This window comes from Nycticebus coucang, chromosome 13, assembly GCF_027406575.1.
Source record: "Nycticebus coucang isolate mNycCou1 chromosome 13, mNycCou1.pri, whole genome shotgun sequence".
In the NCBI taxonomy this organism is placed as follows: domain Eukaryota; kingdom Metazoa; phylum Chordata; class Mammalia; order Primates; family Lorisidae; genus Nycticebus; species Nycticebus coucang.
The window spans coordinates 62,950,428-62,975,058 of record NC_069792.1 but is presented as its reverse complement, the minus strand read 5'-3'; the positions used below and the strand labels follow the sequence as shown (position 1 = coordinate 62,975,058).

Here is a 24,631-nt window from a genome sequence, read left to right as displayed (position 1 = left end):
AAATCCTCTTTTTCCCTTGCATTCCATCAATAATGGGTACTTAGAGCTTTGTCATTTTGGCAACACTATTTGGTATAAAGTAGTATCTGTTACCTGAATTTACATTTTCCTGACTAGTAAATTTGTATGTCTTTTATTTTTATTTATTTATTCATTTTTGTTGAGGGAAGCGTGGGCAGTTTGAGGGTGGTATTTGAATTTGCTGTTCTTTAGATTGGCTATTATATCCTTTCCTGTTTTCTTTTGGGTTATTTGCTCCTTGTCAGTTTGAAAGAGATTTCTGTATACTGTAGCTGTTAACAGTCTAACTCTTGTTATATTTTCCTCCAAATTTATCATTTAACTATTGACTTTAATAGCTTTATATATGTGCATGCACACATTCTATTTTATTCCTAAATAAGCTTTTTATTTTTGGAATATTGTTAGATTGACAGAAAATTACAAAGATAGTTCTGAGAGTTCACATACGCTCTTCATCCATACATTACTTTTTTCCAATATGAAAGCTATGTTGTCAGTGTGTTTAATTGTAATATTTCAGAACTTCTAGTCATGATTAAGGTCTCTCCTGGTCCTGAATTATACTTGTCTCTTGTGAGACTTTTGGTGAGATTTTCATTTAATTGTTTACATTTGCTTTAATCTGTCTTGAATTTGTCTTGGTATTTAGAATAACATAGAGGTCCGGTTTTATTTTCTTCCAGATGGAAAGCCATGTGTGATGGTGTTATTTGTTAAATAATCTGTCCTTTGCCATTGGTTTGAATACCACATTTATACTGGAATCCATTTGTAGAATTCTACCAAAAAGCCTACTGGGATTTTGGGGAGATGCCTACCATTGAAGCTTTATATCAGTTTGTAGAAAATTGCCTTAACAGTGTTGAGTCTTCCTATCCATGAACACAGTATATTCCTTATTTCTTTTTTCTTTTTTTTTTTTTTGAGACAGTTGTCCTCGGTAGAATGCCGTGGCATTACAGCTCACAGCAACCTCAAACTCCTGGGCCCAAGCAATTCTCTTGCCTCAGCCTCCCAAGTAGCTAGGAGTACAGGTGCCTGCCACAACGCCTGGCTATTTTTTTGTTGCAGTTGTCATTGTTGTTTAACTGGCCTCAGCCAGGCTCGAACCTACCAGCCTCAGTGTATATGGCTGATGCCATAACCACTGTGCTACGGGCGCCAAGCCATATATTCTTTATTTCTTTCATTTCTTTTTTTATTTCTTTAATTTCTCACAATAATATTTCATAGTTTTCAGATCTCTTAAAAATCCCAATTCATGTTTTTTCATTTCTAGTACATAGATGTATAAATTGTGTGTTTTTTCTTTTCACATCAGACGGGTAATGTACTGATATTGTGACAAGATTTGAGGGAGACATGTTTCAGGCATATATGTGAACACCCAGTTGGTTTATGAACTGCAAAAGGATTTAGAATTGGTTTTTGTATATTTATCTTGAATCCTACAACCTTATAAGTAGATTCTACAATTCTAGCTGGTTCTTTTTTTGTAGATTCTGTAGGATTTTCTGTATAGATAATTATGTCTGTAAATAAAAAGAGTTATATAATGCTGCTTCCTTTCCAAACTTGCTTCCTTTTATAACTTTTTTCCTCTTTATTGCACTGGCTTCAACCTCCAGTACAATGTTAAATTAGGAATGGTAATGGTAGATGCCTTTACTTTATTTCCAATCATGGGGTAGAAATATTTAATCTCTAACTCTTCCATAGCTTTTATTCCCTGGTAAATTCTTAATAAGCTCAAATGGGTAGCCTTTTGGGACTGATTGGAAGACCCCAGAATTTGCCTTTAAATTATTCACTACCTTAGGTGGTTTATTCTTATTTTCCCCTCTTACTCAGTTTTTAAAAATTGAGATATGATATAGTTCACATACCATAAAATTCATACTTTTAAAAATGTACAATTCAGTGTTGCTGTTTTTGAGACAGAGTCTCACTCTCTTGCCAAGACTAGAGTGCTGTGGCATCATCCTAGCTCACAGCAACCTCAAACTCCTGGGTTCAAGTAATCCTCCTGCCTCAGCCTCACTAGTAGCTGGGACCACAGGTGCCCACCACCATGCCCAGCTAATTTTTTCTATTTTTTAGAGATAGAAAGGTCTTGCTCTTACTTAGGCTGATCTTGAACTCCTGAGCTCAAAGGCTTCGCCTACCTTGGCCTAGCAGAGTGTTGAGATTACAGACATGAGCCACCACACCTGGCCACAATTTGGTGTTTTTAGTGTATTTACAAAATACTGTCTAATTCTACAACATTTTTATCATTCCAAAAAGAAGCCCTGTGCCCACTAGCAGTCAGTTCCCTTCCTCTCAGGCTCTGGAAACCACTAATTTGCTTTCGATCTCTTTGGATTTGTTCATTCTGGACCTTTCACATAAATAGAATCAGAAAATGTAGTGTTCTGTGTCTAGCTGTTTTCACTTACCAATGCTTTCAAGGTTCATCCACAGAACAGCATGTACCACTCATTCTTACGGCTGAATAATATTCTGTTGTATGGATATACCACATTTTGTATCTTTTTTTTTTTTTTTTTTTTGAGACAGAGTCTCAAGCTGTCTCCCTGGTAGAGTGCTGTGGCGTCATCATAGCTCATAGCAACCTCCAATTTGGGGGTTCAAGTGATCCTCCTGTCTAAGTTTTTCTGTTTTTGGTAGAGACAGGGTCTCGCTTTTGCTTAGGCTGGTCTTGAACTCATCAGCTCAAACTATCCACCCACCTCATCCTCTTGTTTATCTATTCTTTGGTTAGTTGATGGACATTTGTGTTGTTTCCACTCATTGGCTGTTAGTGCTGCTAACAATGTTTGTGTACCAGTTTTTGTGTGAACATACATTTTCAACTTTTTGGGTATAATACTGGGAGTTTCAAAATTATTGGGTCAAATGGAAACTAGCTTTTTAAGGAACTGCCAAAATGTTTTCCAGAGCAGCTGCACCGTTGTACATCCCCATCAGCAAGTTACGTGGTTTCTAATTTCTCCACTTCCTTACCAGTACTTACTGTGTCTTTTTCGTATGTAGCGATCCTACTGAAACCTTTGCCCTCATTTTAGCACAAATATGAATTAGGATAAAAATGATGTTTATCCAAGTACTCCTCCTCCCATCCCACTGCTTCATTACAGCAAATAACTGACGATGTTTTACAGGTGAGGAACTGTCTTAAAAGAGGTCAAATGGTAGTAAGATTAAATTTTCAGCTAATTATTGATTTGGGTCACTGTTAAAACCCAAAGGAAAAATAGAAAATCAAAGTTGGTTTGTATGTCTCCTGTCTGGTTTCTCTCTGCTGCCCTGCAAAGCATAACCTGGAGTGGCGAAGTTTTAGACTCTTTAACGTTCTAGTCCATACGGTGTTGGAAATTCTATAGTAAAGTAATTCAGTCATATGAGCTCCTCCTTCTCATTGACCTGAGTCGATTTTAAAACCTTGCTTAGATTTTACCTCTTTCTAGAAATGTTCTTGATGAACTGTATGTGGCCCTTTTGATTCCTTTGATACTTGAACATTTCATTCTTGCTGTTTTTCAGCATCATTGAGCCCCTATTAGAGGTTCTTGCCGATTTTTCCCAAAGGAAGTATAAATTCATTAAAAGTAGAAGCTATCTTTTTTGTTTATGGCCCACAAAACTTTACTTAGTGGGTCATAAATAGTGCAGTTGAGATATTTATTGCACACTCAGCTTCTGTGCCAGTAGGTCATAAATTCCACATTCCTAAGAATCACAGACATTTTTAGATTCCCAGTCTCGCTCGACTGTAAGATTTTCAAGTGACCCTGTGAGGACATTCTTGAATGATTGATTTAGAAATACTTAGAATGTCACTTGAAGCCTCTCAATAATAGGAACTTCTCTAATCTAAACTGTGGAAACAAGAGGATCAAATAGGGCAATGTCTCTACATTCATTAATTCAGCAAACATTTACTAAGTACCCATCAGCCTGTGCTAGACTCTGAATGGATGACACAACTGTTGGTGTGTTCACTTACCCTCAAAACAGCGACAGGTTGGAAAAGAAAGATGCTTACTATTACAAATAGATAGTGCAAAACAAAAAACAAAAAAACAAATAGATTGTGCAGCTCAACCTGTGGACTGCTGTAACATGACTAACTTCCAGAAGATGGCACCAGAGGTCCAAGGCCTGCTAATTGTCAGGCTAAAGTACTTCTATTGGAGGGGTCATAGTGTGTATTTATTGTCAGTAAATAGCTGCTAAGGTGTCCATGGTACTTGAAAAGAGCTTCCTTATCCTTTTCTAACAACATAGATGAGATTATTATGCTTACAGGAAGAAAGCAATTACACACAGGAAGGAAAGAGTAAGGTACTTACTAAGAATCACCAAGCATTTTTCACCAGCCACATAATAAAACCACCATGAATGGCAGGAAGATATCCCCATTTTTCAAAGGAAACTAAAGACTGCCAGGTCATAACAGCTCCTGAGAAGAGCTGGAATTTGATTCCAAATTTATCTGATGCCAGAGTCTATGCTTTTAAGCAGTTTCCCAGAGAAAAAGTGAGAAAGGAGGCACTTGCAGGAGTTTTACTCTTTTCTGTTGTTTTTCATTGATTCTTCTGCTATCAATTAACCTTCAATCACCTCTTTTATTTGATTTTTTTGGCCTCATGCATCAAAACCTATAAACTTGACAAAATTTACTGTATTCTGGAGACAGAGATTTCTCCTTACAGACACTCCTTGCACATCGCTCTTTAGGGGTCATTTTGGTCTGAGTGGTGCTTACAGGCAAATAGGAAAAAAAGTAAAACAAATTCTACATGAATACACTTTGTGCTTCATCCTGTTCCTAGATAGGAACACACATAATGTTAACTATAAGAAAACATTTGAAATCACTTTAATGTCATGTTCTGCCTAATCTCTGTATTTAACATGGAAATCAACCCTTGTGTACTCCTTCCTGAGAGACTCTAAGGAAGAGTACACTAGTTCTAAAAGTGAGGATGGTAGATGAAGGGAGTTTTCAACAAGACACTTAAGAATTGGAAATGAAAGGGGTAAACTGGCTAGATCTCTTTGAAGCTTTCCTGACAAACATCAGATACACCCATCACTTTGCAATTTAAACTGGTAGTGCCCTTTTCATTTTAAGATCTTGCTCATTAGAAAGGAGGGGTAAGACTACTTTCCGGGAGAAAAAAGGGGGAAGGAAAATTTGGTGAGGAGTCAAGAGGAAGGGAAGCTGACTTAAACAGTCATCTGAGACGGCCTGTTGTTTCAGTTAAGGTCAGGAGGCTGCTGAGGGGCATGTGGTAACAACTGCAGAGGGCAGACATTAAGAGGCTGGGCATAGGAGATTACGGAACCCTAGATTCAAGTTCTGTACGCAGGGAACTTTCATACTGTCCATGAACCAAAATAGTAATGATAGGCTTTTGCATTGTATACAGTTTAGAAAGTATTATCATGTTATTTTACAATAAACACATAGGTCCAGATGATATTTACTAATCATTTAAAAATAGGCACATTTAAGCCCAGAGGGATTGATATTTCCTCAGGTGTTTTACATTTGGTGAATAACTATCATGCTGTTTTAAGGACCTTTAGTTTCTTTCTCTTCTTTCCTGTTTTGATACTTTGTCTTTCACCCCTTTGTCGAGAAAGTTTGCTTATAAATTCTTTTTATTTATTTATTATTAAATCATAGCTGTGTACATTAATGCAATCATGGGGCACCATACACTGGTTTTATATATCATTTGACATATTTTCATCACACTGGTTAACATAGCCTTCCTGGCATTTTCTTAGTTATTGTGTTAAGACAATTATATTCTACATTTACTAAGCTTCACATGTACCCTTGTAAGATGCACCGTAGGTGTAATCCCACCAATCCCTCTCCCTCTGCCCATTCTCCCTCCTCCCTCCCCTCCCACTCTCCCTTCCCCCTATTCTTAGGTTATAACTGGGTTATAGCTTTCATATGAAAGCCATAAATGGGTTTCATAGTAGGGCTCAGTACATTGGATACTTTTTCTTCCATTCTTGAGATACTTTACTAAGAACATATTCTGCTTATAAATTCTTTAAGGTGTGAGTTAAGCTTTGGTGATAAACTGCACTCTGTATAGAATTACTCACTTTTCCACTTCCTGAGGCATGATTTACAGCAAACCAACTAAATGTAACAAGTGCTCACAACCCACTGAAATACTTTATGTACCCCCAAATATAAGAGTACTCATTTATTCAATGGATTTTTATGGAACCTATTGCCCCAGGCATTTTGCTGAATATGGGAAACAATTGAACCACACATTTTCCATCAGATAAGTAAACTCAGAAACACCAGAACAATGTGGCAAGACATGCTGTGCAAAAGCAGCTGATCTCGGGTGCTGTGCCATGCTTGCCTAAGGAAATCTTAGAGGTTTAGGATGAAGCTTTGGTTTCTTAGGTCAGTGTGTGAATGCTGGTACTTGAAGCTATGCAGGAAGTGGGGCCTGAGTTTGCGACAACAGCGTTCCATTTAGGGCTTATATTTGAAGTATCTGTGAGACATCTGTGTGGAGATAAACATATTGAAGTTGGTGTTGAAAGTCAGGAAAGATTTAAGGGCTGAAGACAGAAGACATGTGCAAACAGACTTAGAGGTTAAGTCCTTGGACAAAGATACACACCAGAATCTCGGTGGAAGAAAGCATAAGCTTGTTCATGTTACATGTGCAATGCAGACTGGCAGGACTTGGCTTCAAATCATTATTCAAAGAACCAGGCTGATGGAGGTGCCATCATCTTGTAGCTGCACTGTCGGGAACATGAGGCCTTCTCAGACATTACGCCAAGGGAAAGCACCATGGAAGGTTCTGTACCAGGTCTCGCGTACTTGGGCTCAGACGTGACATACCACTCACCTCGTACTTGGGCTCAGAAGTGACATATCACTCACCTACTAAAGTCCATTGCAGAATTGGGCATGTGGCCCCAAACAATCACAAAAAGGCTAAAAGGTAGTCCTGTGTATGTCCAGAAGGGGAAGAATACCAGGTTATTCGTGAAGACTGGCAATGCCTGGCCGGGCACAGTGGCTCACACCTGTAATCCCAGCACTCTGGGAGGCCAAGGCGGGTGGATTGGTTGAGCTCACAGGTTCAAAACCAGTCTAAGCAAGTGCAAGACCCCATCACTGAAAATAGCCAGAGGTGGCAGGCACCTGTAGTCCCAGCTACTCAGGAGGCTGAGGCAAGAGAATCTCTTGAGCCTAAGAGTTTGAGGTTGCTGTGAGCTATGACAACATGGCACTGTACCAAGGGCAACACAGATTGTCTCCAAAAAAAGAGTGGCAATGCCTGACTCACCAAAGAATAGTATACTTGTATAATTAAAAGCCTGATATTTTCTGCAGTTTTATATGTGGCATGCAACTTTCTGTTCTAAACACCTAGCACACAAACTCTGTTCCCCTATTAAGATTACATGCAGTTCCCTGAACATGCCAAGTTATTTAACACCTCCATTCAACCTGAACCTTGAATATGCACTGTAATGCCCTTGCATCTTCTGTTTCCTCTGCCTGGAATGTCCTTTTCTCTCATCCATATGACAAACTCAAGCTGTGGCATTAATTCCCTCTTGAAACCTTTCCTTCGCAGGCAAGCCTGGGCATCCTCTTGCTTTTGTGTCATCACTGTCGATACCTCTATTAGTGTACCCACATAGCAATTTACATATCCATTCACTAATCTCTAACTTTTTATTTTTTTTTTCCTTTTTTTTTTTAGAGACAGAGTCTCACTTTATGGCCCTTGGTAGAGTGCCGTGGCATCACACAGCTCACAGCAACCTCCAGCTCCTGGGCTTAAGCGATTCTCTTGCCTCAGCCTCCCGAGTAGCTGGGACTACAGGTGCCCGCCATAGCACCCGGCTATTTTTTTGTTGCAGTTTGGCCGGGGCTGGGTTTGAACCCGCCACCCTCGGCATATGGGGCCGGCGCCCTACTGCTGAGCCTCAGGCGCCGCCCTCTAACTTTTTTTTTAATTTTAAGAATAGGGGCTCACTCTGTCACCTAGGCTGGAGTGCAGTGGTGCAGTCATAACTCACTGCAGCCTCAAACTCCTGGGTTCAAGTGATCCTCCTTCCTCAGCCTCCTAAGTAGATTAGACTACAGGCATGCCACATCACCTGGCTAATTTTTTAATTTTTTTATAGACTTGGAATCTTGATAGGTTGCCCAGACTGGTCTTGAACTCGTGGCCTCAAGCAATCCCCCACCATCACCTTAGCCTCCCAAATGCTGGGATTACAGGTGTGAGCCACTGCACCTGGCCACTAATCTGTAACTCTTAAAAGCCAGGCACCTTCCCCTTTGTTCCATTCATGTGTTTATATATTCCATTACATAGCACAGAATATATGAGCTCAACAGGCAGACCGCACAGATTGGGATCTTTGATGCCCACTTGCAACATTTATAGTCTTTTTAGTTTACACACCTTCTCTGTGCTATTGTTTCCTGATTTGTAACAGTTGTTATGAAGATTAAATTAGATGATATGCAATAAACTATGCATAATTCCTAGTAGATAAATTCAAAACATATCACCTACAGTTATTATGTCCCTGTGTCAGAACTGTGCTAGGTGCTCAGTGTGTTTAACTATCAATAAAGTTTCCTTTTTGTGTGTCTGAAGTTACTCTCAAATCACTTCTCAGCCTTTTGGTTAAGATCAAGTGTAAAGTTAATCTCAGGTTACCATATATAGGTAAACTTTGTCTATAAATAAACTTCATACATAGGATACACACAATCCATCATTTACTTTTATAAAAATTTAGTATATCAAAAAAGAGAAACCTATTTGTTTACATGAAAACTAAAGTACTCATTACGATAGATTTTCACTTATTATCAAAGGAAAAGAACAGTTTAGAAGAAAAATGGCAGTTTGAAAGGCATCCTTTCCCCCATGGTGGTTTTGAAAATTTCTATATTAATAAAAGATTAAATAATATGGAAAAATAAAACTGTTATTAATCTTTCATCTTCACTTCTAAATGAATAAGAAAATGCTCTAAGAAACAGACAACAGACTGCAAGAATAAACCACAGTACCCTGACAGAGACCAGGACTAAACCACAGTACCCTGACAGAGACCAGGAATAAACCTCAGTACCCTGACAGAGACCAGGAATAAACCTCAGTACCCTGACAGAGACCAGGAATAAACCACAGTACCCTGACAGAGCAGGAATAAACCTCAGTACCCTGACAGAGACCAGGAATAAACCACAGTACCCTGACAGAGACCAGGAATAAACCTCAGTACCCTGACAGAGACCAGGAATAAACCACAGTACCCTGACAGAGCAGGAATAAACCTCAGTACCCTGACAGAGACCAGGAATAAACCACAGTACACTGACAGAGACCAGGAATAAACCACAGTACTCTGACAGAGACCAGGAATAAACCACAGTACCCTGACAGAGACCAGGACTAAACCTCAGTACCCTGACAGAGACCAGGACTAAACCACAGTACCCTGACAGAGACCAGGAATAAACCACAGTACCCTGACAGAGACCAGGAATAAACCTCAGTACCCTGACAGAGACCAGGAATAAACCACAGTACCCTGACAGAGACCAGGAATAAACCACAGTACCCTGGCAGAGACCAGGCCTAAACCTCAGTACTCTTGACAGAGACCAGGAGTAAACCTCAGTACCCTGACAGAGACCAGGAGTAAACCACAGTACCCTGACAGAGACCAGGCACCTTCTCTTGGACTCAGTTAACAAAGGAGCATTCACTATGAGAAGGGCTCTTCACTTTCTCTTTTATAGTGAAAGCAAAAATACAGTCATGAAAGCAGAAAACAGAAAAGGAGGGAGAGATACTTAAAATTGGGGGGAAATATAGGGATGACAGTTCAAATATAAATGCAGGTTTACTTTGCTTTTATATAGCAGTTAGTTGTCTTTACTTACATAAGCAATATACAAGGGAAAGGGCCTTTTTAAAATCTAGTAAAAAGTGGTAGAAATTTTTAGCAATTTTTGTTCTTAATTATTAGACATACTAGAAAAGTTCCTCTTACAGCTCTAAATTAATACACACAATTTATTTAATAATCATTTCATGTTACAGATTTCAGTTGCATTTCATTTTAATTGATTGTAACCCCCCGGTACTAGTATAAAATGGGATTTATGTCTATCCTAGCAGGATGTAAGAAATATAACCACTGCTAGTAACTGTCACTTTTAAAAAAACTATAAAGAAATTCATTCCTATGAAACTTAAGAGGATACCTTCATACCTTGAAGAAATATAATTTAACTCAAATTTTCAACAGGTGAGTTATTACAAGAAAACATACTATAAATTAAAATGTATTTTTAACAACTCCTAAATATACCACATACTTATTAAATATAAAGATGTTGGCTCTGGTACATAAGAAAATATTTACAACTAATAAAAAGCATATTGTAGAATATACATGTTCTGTATATAAAAATAAGTAAAATGTTTTGTAGTCCAGACCAAGGGACCTTTTCTAAGCCAGATTTTATCCATGCAACTCTATTATAATACCATTACATTAGCATTACCGGAACACAGACATGCATGGAAGAAATCTAACAATCTGGATTTAAAGCTCATACTGCCTTTTTAGGGCCTGTACATCTTCTAAAGAAAAATGGTTGTTTGGTGTTTGTGAAAGGTCATCAAATAGCTGTTCAATTTGCTTCTTTTGGTCCTTGCTTATTAATGTCAGCATCATCTGAAAGAAGGGAAAACATATTAGTATAAATAACAGTAAGTTATAGAAACCCTTAAAAAAAAAAAATCAATCTCTGCTGACACCTGTAATCCTAGCACTCAGGGAGACCGAGGAGGGTGGATTGCTTGAGCTCAGGAGTTGGAGACCAGCCTAAGTAAGAGCTGAGACCCTGTCTCTACTAAAAAGTAGAAAAAACTAGCCAGGCATGATTGCACATGCCTGTAGTCCCAGCAACTCGTGAGAATGAGGCACGAGGATTAGTTCACTTGAACTAAGGAGTTTGAGGTTGCTGGGAGCTATGAGGTTAAGGCATCTAGCCTGGGGCAGCAGAGTAAGATTCTATCTCAAAAAAAAAAAAAAAGTCAATCTCTATTAATAAAACACTTTTTAAGGCTGGGTGCAGTAGCTCAAGCCTGTAATCCTAGCCCTCTGGGAAGCCGAGATAGATGGATCGCCTGAGCTCAGGAGTTTGAGACCAGCCTGAGCAAGAGGGAGACCCCATCCCTAAAAACTAGCCAAGCATTATGGTGGGCACCTGTAGCCGCAGTTACTTGGGAGGCTGAAACAAAAGGATCACTTGAGCCCAAGAGTTTGAAGTTGCCGTGAGCTATCATACTACAGCACTCTACCGAGGGCAACAAAATGAAATTCCATCTCAAAAAAAGAAAAAATAAAATACTTTTCCACTCACCTTAAACCTTCCTGCTTTACTCAGATATAAAAGATGCTGATATACCAATGAAGGATCTTTAGCAATAAGATTATTCTTCAGAGTCTGAATGAGGAGGAGGAATGTATCCCCTTCAAGTTTGTTACTCAGCAACACTGGCAAATCTTCTGGTGCCGTGATGGCTAAAAGATGTGCACAGGCTTCTTCATCTTTCTTAGTATTGATAGCGTTTATAGCCTGACCAAATTCGTATGCATTATTAGGTTTGGAGATCTGAAGTTTTTCAGGGTATTCTAGTGGCCAGTTGCTTTTGTCTTGCTTCTCAGCAGAGACCTCCTCTGAAGATCTTTCTGGCCCTTCTTTGCTTTCGTTCACCTTTATGAGGAAAAAAAATACAGACTGTGACACTGAACACCAGTCACCACACACATCCTAAGCTACATTTTTCATAAATGGGAATTGAAAACCTCAGATGGACTGTATTTTAATCAAGTTCTAAGTGAAAAATCTATAATTTGTAATAAACTGAGAAAAAAACTATAATTTTTTAGGAAGAGAAGTTTAGAGTATAAGAATCCAATTCATAAAAGTATTCTGTGAAGTTTTAAAAAACCATTTGACATTGAAACTATGACAACAAAAATTTTACTTTTAGAACTTTCCATGAATAAAACTGTTGCATAAAATGAAAACATATCACAGTTTTATCTCTTTCTCTTAGCAAAAAAGTGAGCTTACATTTTTTCAATTCTCTTAAAATAGCTGTTTCTTCCTTTAAAGGGAAAAATCTTCCTAGCTTCTCTCACATACTGACCTCTTACTCTTAGTGGAAATGTTAAGATTAGAATGTGGTGACATTAACATTCACGAATGCACATGAATTCATGGCCTAACATTCTTTAAGCAAAGCAGAACATGGGAGTTCTTTGAAATAACAAAGGCAGGTTTGAGCCTTTGTTGGTCTGAGATCCCCAATCAGGCAGTCTTATTTCAGAGTGCTGAAAAGGTTGGAGTCAATCTAGGAAATCTCCATAGGGTGTGGCTTGCAGGGTCCCTGGAACAAAATCAATCCTATTGGGATTCTCCAGGTCCACCCTGAAGCAAAGCTCAGAGGCCACAGGCTCCCAGTGTACTTTGGAGTGAGAATGGCACAGTCACAGGCCACATGGAGGGCGGGCAAAGAAAGGAAGAACTTCAGTAATACACGGACTCCAGTGTCTTCCACAGACTCACACTGGGAAATACCAGGGCTAATTATTACTGCAAAGGAGAAATTGTGTCTTTACAACTGGATAAAATTTGTTCATCGATCATCAAAATGCAAACAAAGAGTCGTTTAAGAACTCATAGGGGTATATCCTTGGAATCCAGTGTAAGATCCCCCAAAGAAAACTTTCAAATATATTAAAAAAAAAAAATACCTCTTGAATCTCAATTTTCCTTCTCTCCTTTTCTTTGTTGAGTGATGCTGTATTATCCTTATTATTAAGGAATCTGGTTATCTCTTCCAGTTCAATCTTTGCTTCAGCAATACTTGGGTCTAGTAGGAGAACTTTATTGAGATCAGTTAAGCTTTTCTGATAATTCTGTTAAGTAGGAAGACAGAGAAATAATTTTCATAAATAAAAGAAGCAGCCTAGATTAGCCTGGATGAGAGTGATTAAGTGAGTTATGCGAAGTGTATACAGGGGTCCCTATTAGTGCCACTCTTATAAAATGGCTCTATACGGTGAGTACGCACATAAACATTATAACCCAAAACCCAGCGAACATCCACTACAGAAGAAAGAGCAGGGAATCCAGAGATAGAAAACTTAAGTTCAACTCTCTATCACCACAGACTCCCGCCATAGATCACTGCACACATACTAGAAGAGAAACAAGAGCCTACTTAACGGTCTGGGCTTCGGAGTCTTCTTATCTTTAAAAGAAGGATGATAAAAGCTCTACTCAAATTTTCACAAGGCTATACCAAGGAATAAATGAATGGTTTAAACCTATAAAAGGCTATGCAAATGATAATTATAATACTTTTGTTCTTCATGGAACAGAGATGTTCACTCTTCAAAGCAGGCTACAGTCCACATTTAATCTTCTATGAGAGTCAGACAATACATTGGCGGAACTGAGGGAAATGAAAGGGAATCAGACAAGGCCACTGACTGGCAGCAGGGACAGACACTGTGTAAAATCATGTGACGAGCCATGTTCTAGAAACTACAGACTAATATTTTGATTAAACCAAATTATGAGGCAGTAAAGAACTGCAAAGATATGTAACTTCTTTAAGCATTCGTGACACCCCAACAAGAGTGTGCTCTGGAGGATGAGCCACAGAGAAGCTAAGTCAGGGGTCGGGTGACATCTGACAGGATTGAGCTCCTCCCTCCACCATCACACCAGAGCAAGAGTGACATGTTTAAAGGGATAACCTTAAATTTGCTCTAATTTATTAAAAAGGCAAATTACTTACAAACTGCAGTGCATTATGCACTATTAATGAAAAATCTGCACATACACTGCCTTAAGACAGCAGTGGAAACTACTAGAGAAAAAAATGACATTGTATTTACCTCCTGAGTGTTCTAGGCAGGGGACCTTATGGAAAAGGCAATGGAGAGGGGCAGGAGGGTTAGCTGAGGGTGTAATAAAAGCTAACTCCTGGGCGGTGCCTGTGGCTCAAGGAGTAGGGTGCCGGTCCCATATGCCGGAGGTGGTGGGTTCAAACCCAGCCCTGGCCAAACAAAAAAGCTAACTCCTCTTACCATGCCTACCGTTTCAGAGGTCTTTTACACTTACAATAGCCCCATAAATATTAACTTTTATTCCCATTTTAAAAATGAAGGAATCGAGGGCTAAAGAAATTATATCTGGGATGATCACAGCAGCAATGACCAGAGGTAGATGGTGATACACCTCAAGGGAAAGGGAAGATCTGGAAATGGAGATCTGTGGGCTACAGCCTTCGAAGTGGAAGTCCAGTATCACAGGAGTCAGTATGACTGTTTTCACATATTAAAGAACGTCTCTGCTTACTGAGCAACCCGTCTAGATGCAGGAGATGTAAGAAAACAGGAAAACACTTTAGTAAGTGTTACCAAAGGCAGATAAATGTGAAGAGAGGACAGAACAGCGGGGAGGGCGGGCACAGCAAGGAGGCAGGGAGAGGGGAGGGGCCCGGGTCACCACTTCACAAATGGTTACTGAGCATGTTGTGTGCTGGGAGTGGGAAGACCATGGCAGGAAAGAGAGACTTGGGCTTCCTCTCATGGAAACTTACATTCTGTGAGGGGAAGCAAGAAAAAACAGTAAACAAATGAATTAATTAATTGATCCAATTAAGAAAACCAAAGGCTGTGCTTACTAGAATTGTCAGAGAAGTCCAGGCCTGCAGAGCAAGCGAAGAGAAAGTATAAAGCTGGCAAAAAGGAGGACTAATAATCCCGTCAGGTCTTTAAGAAAAGACCTACTATAAATACTATAATCATGTGTTTGTGGTAATAGTTCCCATTAATAGATGCGCCAGACTGCAAAAGCATTTGTATTTTTTATATTTTTATTGATACATGATAACTGTACATATTTCTCTTTTATATTTTTGCCTTGTCACATTCCCTGTTGCTTGTAAATTCCTTAAACAGCCACCATGTCTTATTCATCTCTCTGCTCCCAATGCCTAGCATGTAACTGGCATTCATTCAGAGAAATAAATTATTAATAAAAACAAAATATTCAGTGATCTCTTCTTGTGATGAAAAGCTGTACATTAAACAACTCGCATAGTTTTCAAAATTGGCACTAAAAAAACAAACAGATCACTATTAAAGTCAGTTAGAAAACAAAAGATCTGAGGAGAGCGGAGTGGTCAGCTGGAAGCTCCCGGCAGGCCCCTTGGTCCCACCTCTGAGCCCCTCGCCGCGTCCCTGTGTCGTTACATTCACGCTGAGCAAACACATCCAGAAATGAGTCTGACATATTCTGTAAGTAGTTGTAACTATGCAGATCCTGAAATTAAATTCACTCAGCACACACCCTAAACTACTGGACATACACATCAAGCTATTAAAAAATCAAACCAGGAAAAAACAAGGCATCATCTAGTGGGATAGGATTACTCAACTGTGGGAATATTTTTCTACCTCATAATCCAATTCCTGGAACTCATTCCAAGGAAACACAAAATTCAAGTCTTTCTCTAGTGTAGCGCTTCGGGCTTTTAGTCAACTGACCAGGTTCAAAGAGTCAGGCAAACCTGCTAAGAGATGTCCGTGAACTCAGGAGTCGTGCAGACCTACACGCGTTTACCCCAGTCTGTTACATCCAAAGAGCTCCGGACAGTCTGAAGATTCTTTCCTCAAAATCTTGGAGATCTTTACATGAGGTTTACAAAGGAGTATGTTGCTCACAAGGGTGGGAGGGGTGGGGAGTGTTAGGGTCACACAGACACTGTAAATATAGCATGTTCCACCGGCTTGGGGGCCGCAAGGCGGTCCTGTGTCCTGGCACGAAGCGCAGGCACAGCTCAACTGCAGCCTGAGTGGACCTATGACGGCCTGTGACCTAGAAAGCCCGATCATTCAGCACACGGACATTGTCCCCATTTGAGATATACGATGCAATATCACCACTACTTCTCAGAAAATCCTAGATGCAGATATTTCGCTGTCAGTGATGGGCAAGAACTATCTCAAACTCAGTAGGGCAAAACTATCCCTCGTCCCACCCCTACACTTGTCCCCCACCCCGGAACACCCTCCATTATCACAGTGCTCCACTCATCCCCTCCCCACCTTCCCTAGACATTTTACTGCTCCCTGTGTCTTGTCAATTTTACCATCAGCCATCCTTGAATAACCCTTCTGTTAGAGCCTGGATTGTGTCCCCCAGAAATTTCATAGAAGGTAACCATATTTGCAGATAGGAGCTTTAAAAGGTAATCAAGTTAAAGTATCACTAGGATTGGGCCTTAATCCCATAGGACGAGGATTTGTCTAAGAAGAGGGGATCTGGCCACAGACACGCTCAGGAGGAGGACACAGGGAGGAGACAGCCGTCTGCACACAGAAGAAACCAACCCTGCCGATACCTTGTTCTCAGACTTCCAGTCTCCAGAACCAGGAGAAAATCAATCTGTGTTGTTCAGGCCGCCAACTCTGTGGTACTCTCTTATTAGCAAACAAATGTACCTTCCCCCTTGCCCCAGCCATTACCTTCCTCCATGCACCTGCTTCTCACCTTGGTGGCCTCTCATTCATCTCCCTACTCCATGCCGGGCCCTCTGATCCACCTTCATGCTATCCTCAAATCTGACCTACCATGCCACCATTTACTCCCATCTTCCTTAGGATCAAGCCTCACTTCCTCAGCATGGCCTCCCGAGCTGTACCCGCTGTGCCCACCACATCTGCTGTACAGTTTGTGAACAAGCCCATAAAATAATATGCAGAAAAACATCACAGCAGCTCTATTCATAACAGCCCCAAACTCGAAAAAACCTAGGTGCCATCAACTAGTGAATCTATAACAAATTGTGGTATAGCCATACAATGCAGTGATAAAAAGAAATAAACCTAATATTCACACAATATGGATGACTGTCAGCTTATGCTGAGTGAGGAAAAGCCAAAGAGTAGAGACCCTTTTACATACTTATGGTAATGTCAAAAAGATGCCAAACCCACCTGCAGTGACAAAAGTCAGATAAATGGCTGCGTGGGGTTAGAAGTGGAAAAAGGGAGACTGATTTCAAAGGGCCACAGGGAACTTTCTAGAGAGATAGAAATGATCTTGATTGAGATGGTGGCTATCAAAAGTCAATGACCTAGGCTCAGTGCCCATAGCTCAGTGATTAGGCGCCAGCCACATACACCAGGGCTGGTGGGCTCAAACCTGGCCCAGGCCTGCTAAACAACAATGACAACTCTAACAAAAAAATAGCCAGGCACTGTGACGGGTGCCTGTAGTCCCAGCTACTCAGGAGGCTGAGGCAAGAGAATCACTTAAACCCAAGAGTTTGAAGTTGCTATGAGCGTGACACCACAGTACCCTACCGAGGGCGACAGAGTGAAACTCTGTCTCAAAAAAAAAAAAAAAAAGTCAATGACCTGCCAATGTGTGAATTTCATTATACAAAATCTTCTTTCTTCTAACCCTGCAGTCCCCAAGCCTTGTCCCCACCCCTACCCTCGCATAGGGCTGCCCAGCAGGCGAGTGGTGGGTGAGCGAGAGAAATTTCATCTGTATTTACCGCGGCTGCCCATCGCTGGCCTCACTGCCTGAGCTCTGCCTCCTGTCAGATCAGCTGTGGCATTAGATTCTCAAGTGCATGAACCCTACTGTAAACTGCACATGTGAGGGCTCTGGATTGCGAGATCCTTATGAGAACCTAATGCCTGATGATCTGAGGTGGAGCTGGGGTGGTGACGCTAGCACAGGGGAGCTGCTGCAAATACAGATTATCATTAGCAGAGAGGTTTGAATGCACAGAGACCATAATAAATGAATTGCTTACAGAATCACATCATTACCCTGTACAGTGAGTGACAAGTGATAATTAAGCTACATCTAGTAACAAGCTTAACAGCAAAACACTTTGGTTTTTTTTGTTTGTTTTGTTTTTTTTGAGACAGAGTCTCACTTTGTCACCCTTGGTAGAGTGCCACAGTGCAATAGCTCACAGCAACTTCAAACTCTTGGGCCCAAGATCCTCTTGCCTCAGCCTCCAGGTAGCTGGGAGTATAGGCAACCACCACAATGCCCAGCTATTTTTAGAGACAGCATCTCATTCGTGCTCAGACTCAAACTCCTGAGCTCAAGCAATCCACCCGCCCTGGCCTCCCAGAGTGCTAAGATTACAGGCATGAACCACCACGCCCAGCCTCAGCAACACACTTTGGATGTCACTGCCTCCCATCACCCCCAGATGAGACCATCTAGTTGCAGGCAAACAAGCTCAAGGATTCCACTGATTCTCCACTGTGATGAGTTGTATAATTACTTCATTACATGTTGCAATATAATAGTAATAGAGATAAAGTACACAATAAATGTGATGCACTTGACTCATCCTGAAACCATCACCTCTCCCTGGTCCATGGAAAAATTATCTTCCATGAAACCAGTCCCTAGTGCCAAAAAGGTTGGAGACCACTGCTCTAAACTAATGGTGTGGTTTTCTTGCAGAATGCCATTCTATAGTCTCATACTGACCATCAGCCAGCTAAGGGCTAGATAACCACAAGCTTTCAAATCTCTGATATGTTGCTACCTACTTCCACTGGGTGACCCATCTTCCAATATGACACCTTCCCCCACTCCACTTCCACTCCCAATCTTTGCTGGAGAAACACTGCCAGTGGCTTTCAGTAATTCAGTTACAAACTTTCCTGTCCCTTAAAGTGAACCTTTTATAACTAACAATACTCCTACTATTCCTAGGGAAAGCAGAGAATACATCATAATATTGAGCTGGAAGGAATCTTAGAAATTACAGAATTCCACATTACAATTAGTGGTGAAATCTGAGGCCTAGTCCAAGGTTTTAGAACTGATTAGTATAGCACTAGGATTAAATGCCAGGATAATCTCATGCCCATCCCATGATCATAATTTATGTTCATGAAAACCACTTCATTTCTTCAGAACTAAAACATACACATTAAAATGAGGATTTTTTTTTTTTTTTTTGAGACATAGTGTTACTCTCTTGCGCTGGGTAGAGTGCCATGGCATCATAGCTCACAGCAACCTCAAACTCTTGGGCTGAAGAGATCCTCTTGCCTCAGCCTCCCGAGTACGTGGGACTATAGGCACCCACCATAACACCTGGCTAATTTTCAAAGACAGGGTCCCACTCTTGCTTACGCTGGTCTCAAACTCCTAAGCTCAAAAGATCCGTCCACCTAGGCCTCCCAGCGTGCTAGGATTACAGGTACAAGCCACCGCCCTTAGCAAAATGAAGAATTTCTCACCTTGAGTCCTTTGTGAGCCAGGGCACGTCGATAGAGTGCTTTCATATTCCCACCATCTATCCGCAGCGCCTGGTCACAGTCCTGCTTTGCCTCTTCAAACTGGCACAGCTTCAAGTAACAGAGAGCTCTGAAATAATGTAATGAAACTTGGTATTAAGGAAAGCAAAGACAGCATATCTATACATTTTTTTTTTTTTTTGATACAGTCTCAAACTGTCACCCTGGGTAGAGTGCCATGGCGTCATAGCTCACAGTAACCTCCAACTTTTGGGCTCAAGCAATACTCTTGCCTTTTTCTATTTTTATTTTTTTTTTATTTTGTATTTTATTTTATTTTTTGGAGACAGAGTTTTACGTTGTCACTCTTGGTACAGTGCTGTGGCATTATAGCTCACAGCAACCTCAAACTCTTTGCCTCAAGCGATTCTTTTGCCTCAGCCTTCCTAGTAACTGGTACTACAAGTGTCTGCTATAACAGGGTCTCGCTCTGGCTCAGGCTGGTCTCGAACCCAGGAGAGCAGGCAATCCATCCCCTCAGCCACCCAAAGTGCTAAGATTACAGGCATGAGCCACCACACCTGGCCTCATATCTATGAATTTAGACAGCTAAGAAAAATCAGAAAGTAACTCATTAAGTCTGTTTGTATACTACAGCTGTTTCAACTGAAATGTAACATTTGGGTGTGGTGCCTGTAGCTCAGCAGCTAGGGCACCAGCCACATATATCGGCAGGTGGCGGGTATGAATCCAGCCCTGGCCTGCCAAACAACAATGACAACTACAATCAAAAAATAGCTGGGCATTGTGGTGGGCGCCTGCAGTCCCAGCTACTTGGGAGGCTGAGACAAGAGAATCACTTAAGCCCAAGAGTTTGAGGTTGCTGTGAGCTGTGAAGCCACAGCACTCTACCATAGTGAGACTGTCTCAGAAAAAGAAAAAAAGAGAGAGAGAAATTTAACATGTGTTCCTAATTATGGGATCTTTTATAGTATGAAATTATGGCACAGGGGATATAACTGCAAACTATATACAGTCCCACCCTCCCTCAAGGAGAATGCATTATGATGGAGAAGATACACCATTAACACAGCAAACTCAGTAAAATCTATACATGGTGCTGTAATAGCACACAGCTCAGAGCCATATGCAATCCAGTGGCATTGAGGCAAGAAGCAGAGTGGTCAGGGAAGTGTTCCCAAAAGAAGTAACATTTGAGTTGAAAGCCAGAGTGTGGAGTGAGAATTATCTAATAAAAGGTCCTGGGTTAAGAGCATTAAGATGGAGGCAGGGGAGAGTGGAGGCCAAGGGCACTGACCTGGCCAAGCACAGTGGCTCACACCTGTAATCCCAGCACTCTGGGAGGCCAAGGCAGGTAGACTGCCTGAGCTCACTGATTTGAGACCAGCCTGAGCAAGAGCAAGACCTTGTTTCTAAAAATGGCCAAGCATTGTGGTATGCACCTGTAATCCCAGGTACTCGAGGGGCTGAGGGAAGAGAATCACTTGAGCCCAAGAGCTTGAGTTTGCTGTGAGCTATGACACTACAGCACTCTACCAAGGGCAATAAAATGAGACTCTGTCTCAAAAAAGAAAAAAAAAAAAAAAGGGCACAGACCTATGGTGGAAAGAACATGTTTTTTTTGTTTTTTGTTTTTTTTTTTCCGAGACAGAGCCTCAAGCTGTCACCCTGGGTAGAGTGCTATGGCATCACAACTCACAGCAACCTCCAAGTCCTGGGCTCAAGAGATTCTCCTGCCTCCGCCTCCCAAGTAGCTTGGACTACAGGCACCCACCACAATGCCCGGCTGTTTTTTGGTTGCAGCCGTCATTGTTGTTTTGTGGGCCAGGGCTGGATTTGAACCCACCACCTTAGGTGTATATGGCTGGCATCTTAGCTGCTTGAGCCATAGGCGCCAAGCCAGAACATGGTATTTTTTGTGTGTGTGTGTGTGTGTGTGTGTGTGTGTGTGACAGAGTCTCACTGTGTTACCCTCGGTAGAGGGCCGTGGTGTCATCATATTCACAGCAACCTCAAACACGTGGACTCAAACGATCCTTCTTGCCTTAGCCTCCCAAGTAGCTGAGATTACAGGTACCTGCCACCACACCCAGCTAGTTTTTTTATTTTTAATAGAGATGGGGTCTCTTGCTCAGGCTGGTTATGAACTCCAAAGCTCAAGCAATTCACCTGGCTTGGCTCCCAGAGTGCAGGATTATAGGCGTGAGCCAACACGCCCAGCCTGGACATGGTGTTCTTAATGAATTAAGAAAAGTTCTGTAAGAGATGAGCTGGAAGAGCAGGCAAGCCTAATGGAAGTCTGCTGAAGGGTTCAGAGTCGAGGCTGACATGTTCGCCATGTTCTAGACAGATCACTCCAGCTGCAACTGGGAGGACAAGACACAAGGGAACGAGGCTGTGCCGGGACCGTGGAGGTGCTATGGACATCTAGGGTAGTAGACCCAAAGGGTCGGGCTTCACAGAGATTGCTAGGGTGGGACCACTCATTGCTGACTAACTGGAAGAGGGAGGTCAGGGATGATAATCAGCCCAGCACAGAAGGGAGGGGAGCATCTGGGTGTAGAACTCAGAAGACAGAAATTTGACAGACATCAGTATAAGGTGGTAATGGAGCTGGGGAAAGGCTGGAATGGCCCTAAGAGTATGTAGAGCAAAAGAGGGATGCAGACCTTCAGAAAAGCCTATGGTGGGAAAAGAGGAGAGCCAGGCAACGAGCTCTGCCAGCACAGCCAAGAGGAGAAGGGGTCTTCACACAAAACTGAGTGGCCAACAATGACCCATCCTGCAGAGGGTGAGCAGGAGAAGGGCCGAAAAATGTCTGTTGGATTTAGTGACATTTTTGGCAAAAAGGTTGCCATGTGGTAAAGATGGCACCCAAGCAGCATTCTAGAACAACCTGCCCATTCCTATGCACACTATAAAACAGGCTGGTCCCTTCCCTTGGCACTTCAGAGGAAGAAAGGCATTGCTCTGTGACATTATTTTGAAAGGGCATCAATTCCTGTTCCTCCCATCTTGGACAATGCCGAGGCCCAGCTAGCTGCAGCTTGGCCAGACAGCCAGGAAATGCTGCATCAAAGCAGCAGCAAAGATGCTCAAACCCGGTGACACAGACTAGACTGTATCAAACTCCCACCTCTCCCACACCTCATGTTTCCAATCTTCCAACAATCCCGTGGCCCCACCTCTTTCAGGAACACCCACTTAGGATCCCTGCTATATAAATTCCTAGAACCGTGGCATTTAATTCATTTTATTATCTTATTACAAATTATTTTTTAATATCCAAAACTATTAACATAAGAAATATATAAAGTTATTGACTCAGCACCCGTAGCTCAGTGAATAGAGCATGGGCCACATACACCGAAACTGGCAGGTTCAAGCCTGGCCCAGGGGTGCTAAACAACAATGACAACTGCAACCAAAAAACAGCTGGGCATTGTGGCGGGTGCCTGTAGTCCCAGCTACTTGGGAGGCGGAGGCAAGAGAATCGCTTAAGCCCAAGAATTGGAGGTTGCTGTGAGCTGTGCCGCTTAAGCCCAAGAATTGGAGGTTGCTGTGAGCTGTGCCGCCACGGCACTCTACCGAGGGCGACATAATAAGACTCTGTCTAAAAAAAAGAAATATATAAAGTTACAAAGAACTTACCTATTAGTATATATAGCACATTCCTTGTTGTTAATCTTCAAGCATTCACTGTATTTACTAAGGGCATCTTCATAATTTTTGTTCTTTACACATTCATTTCCTTCTTCTTTAAGGGCTTTAAACATGTTTTCACCTATGGGGCAAAAAAAAAAAAAACAAAACAATGTATTCATGTAAGCCCCTTTACAAAACTATAAATAAACCTTCTATTGTAAACTAACTAGAGCTAATGTCTAAATGGAACAAAACTGTGTAGACAGATTTAAAAGATAAAAATGGCTATAAGTAAAAAGTATATAATTATGACACTATTATTCTCAAATTTGAAAATAAAAGTAATTTCACCCCTACTGACATCCTTTCTTTTCTGGGATTCTGGACACAGTAACGGAGGACCTGAGAGATGGAGAGAATAAGCCAAACAAGGACACCGGGACACAGGTGACACTATATGACGAGAGGACGAGTCTCAAATATGGCTGTTCATTGGAACTAGCAAGCCTCACAGTGTTCTGTCTTCTCAATCCATGCTGCCTCCTACAGCACTTTTATAGTAATACAGGGGCACTTTAGACCTTTAGTTAAGCTATAGCAATGACAGAATCAGTCTATGACATGGGGACACAAACATCTACAGTGTCTGGATCAATAAGCATAAAACCTCGTCAAGCCCAAAGTGCACAACCTATCCAGCACCTCCAATTTCCTTGCACCTCTTCTACTCTTGTGGTTCAGAAAACCCAACCTGAACCCCACCCTTTGGATGATTTTCATTTTATTAATTAGCACATTATAGGCCCATGGCCAATAATCTAACTGGCCAAGGAAGCACTTATGAGAGCTAGTAAGATTTCTGTGATAGATTCTTATACGGTAATTCTTGCTTTTTCCCATGAAATTTGAAGCTTTATGAAAAAAGGGAAGTGTGTCTAATAATGGGGCCAACAAAGCAAGGGACAGATCAACATAGAAAGCAGAAAAGGCTCTGAATCCTGAATCCAGCCATCCCTGCAGCTGTTCTACCTGTGGACTTGGCCACAGTAAGTGCCTATAAACAGCTTGTTGCTTAAGGCATTAAGAGTTGGGCTTTCTGGGTGGCTTCTGTGGCTCAGTGAGTAGGGTGCCAACCCCATCTATCGAGGGTGGCGGGTTCAAACCCAGCCCCGGCCAAACTGCAACCAAAAAATAGCCGGGCGTTGTGGTGGGCGCCTGTAGTCCCAGCTACTGGGGAGGCTGAGGCAAAAGAATCACCAAAGCCCAGGAGCTGGAGGTTGCTGTGAACTGTGATGTCACAACACTCTACCAAGGGCGATAAAGTGAGACTCTGTCTCTACAAAAAAAAAGAGTTGGGCTTTCTGATATCTGCTATCAAAGAGCCAACTAACTGTTCATGACCACAATGACAGACTATTCTTATTATCTTGCAGTGAATATGGCAGATTCCCTGCTTGGAACCTATTTCCCCCTCCCTAAAGAAACTCTGATTTCCATTCAGCTGCCTCCCCTTTCCTAT

At 41.5% G+C, this 24,631-nt stretch overlaps 1 protein-coding gene and 1 non-coding gene across 3 annotated transcripts in view; both read right to left on the bottom strand.

Annotated features, from left to right (window-relative positions):
- Positions 1–1,339: 1,339 nt before the first annotated feature.
- On the bottom strand, positions 1,340–1,439 carry LOC128564215 (small nucleolar RNA U13). The gene has a single exon (XR_008374075.1). It is a non-coding gene; the product is annotated as a small nucleolar RNA U13 (small nucleolar RNA).
- A 3,231-nt stretch (positions 1,440–4,670) lies between these two features.
- SPAG1 (sperm associated antigen 1) overlaps positions 4,671–24,631 on the bottom strand; it is a 90,632-nt gene continuing 70,671 nt past the window's right edge. Inside the window, exons 15-20 of one of the 2 annotated variants that reach the window (XR_008373888.1) lie at positions 23,119–23,251; positions 19,450–19,576; positions 12,901–13,065; positions 11,501–11,854; positions 9,307–10,809; positions 4,671–9,215 (exon numbers count right to left, since the gene is read on the bottom strand). Coding sequence is in view for 1 of the 2 variants with exons in the window: in XM_053559229.1 (XP_053415204.1) it covers positions 10,678–10,809; positions 11,501–11,854; positions 12,901–13,065; positions 19,450–19,576; positions 23,119–23,251 (911 nt within the window). In the remaining variant the exon portion in view is untranslated. Of the gene's footprint in view, positions 10,810–11,500; positions 11,855–12,900; positions 13,066–19,449; positions 19,577–23,118; positions 23,252–24,631 lie in introns of both variants that reach the window. The other variant, XM_053559229.1, reaches the window with a different exon arrangement.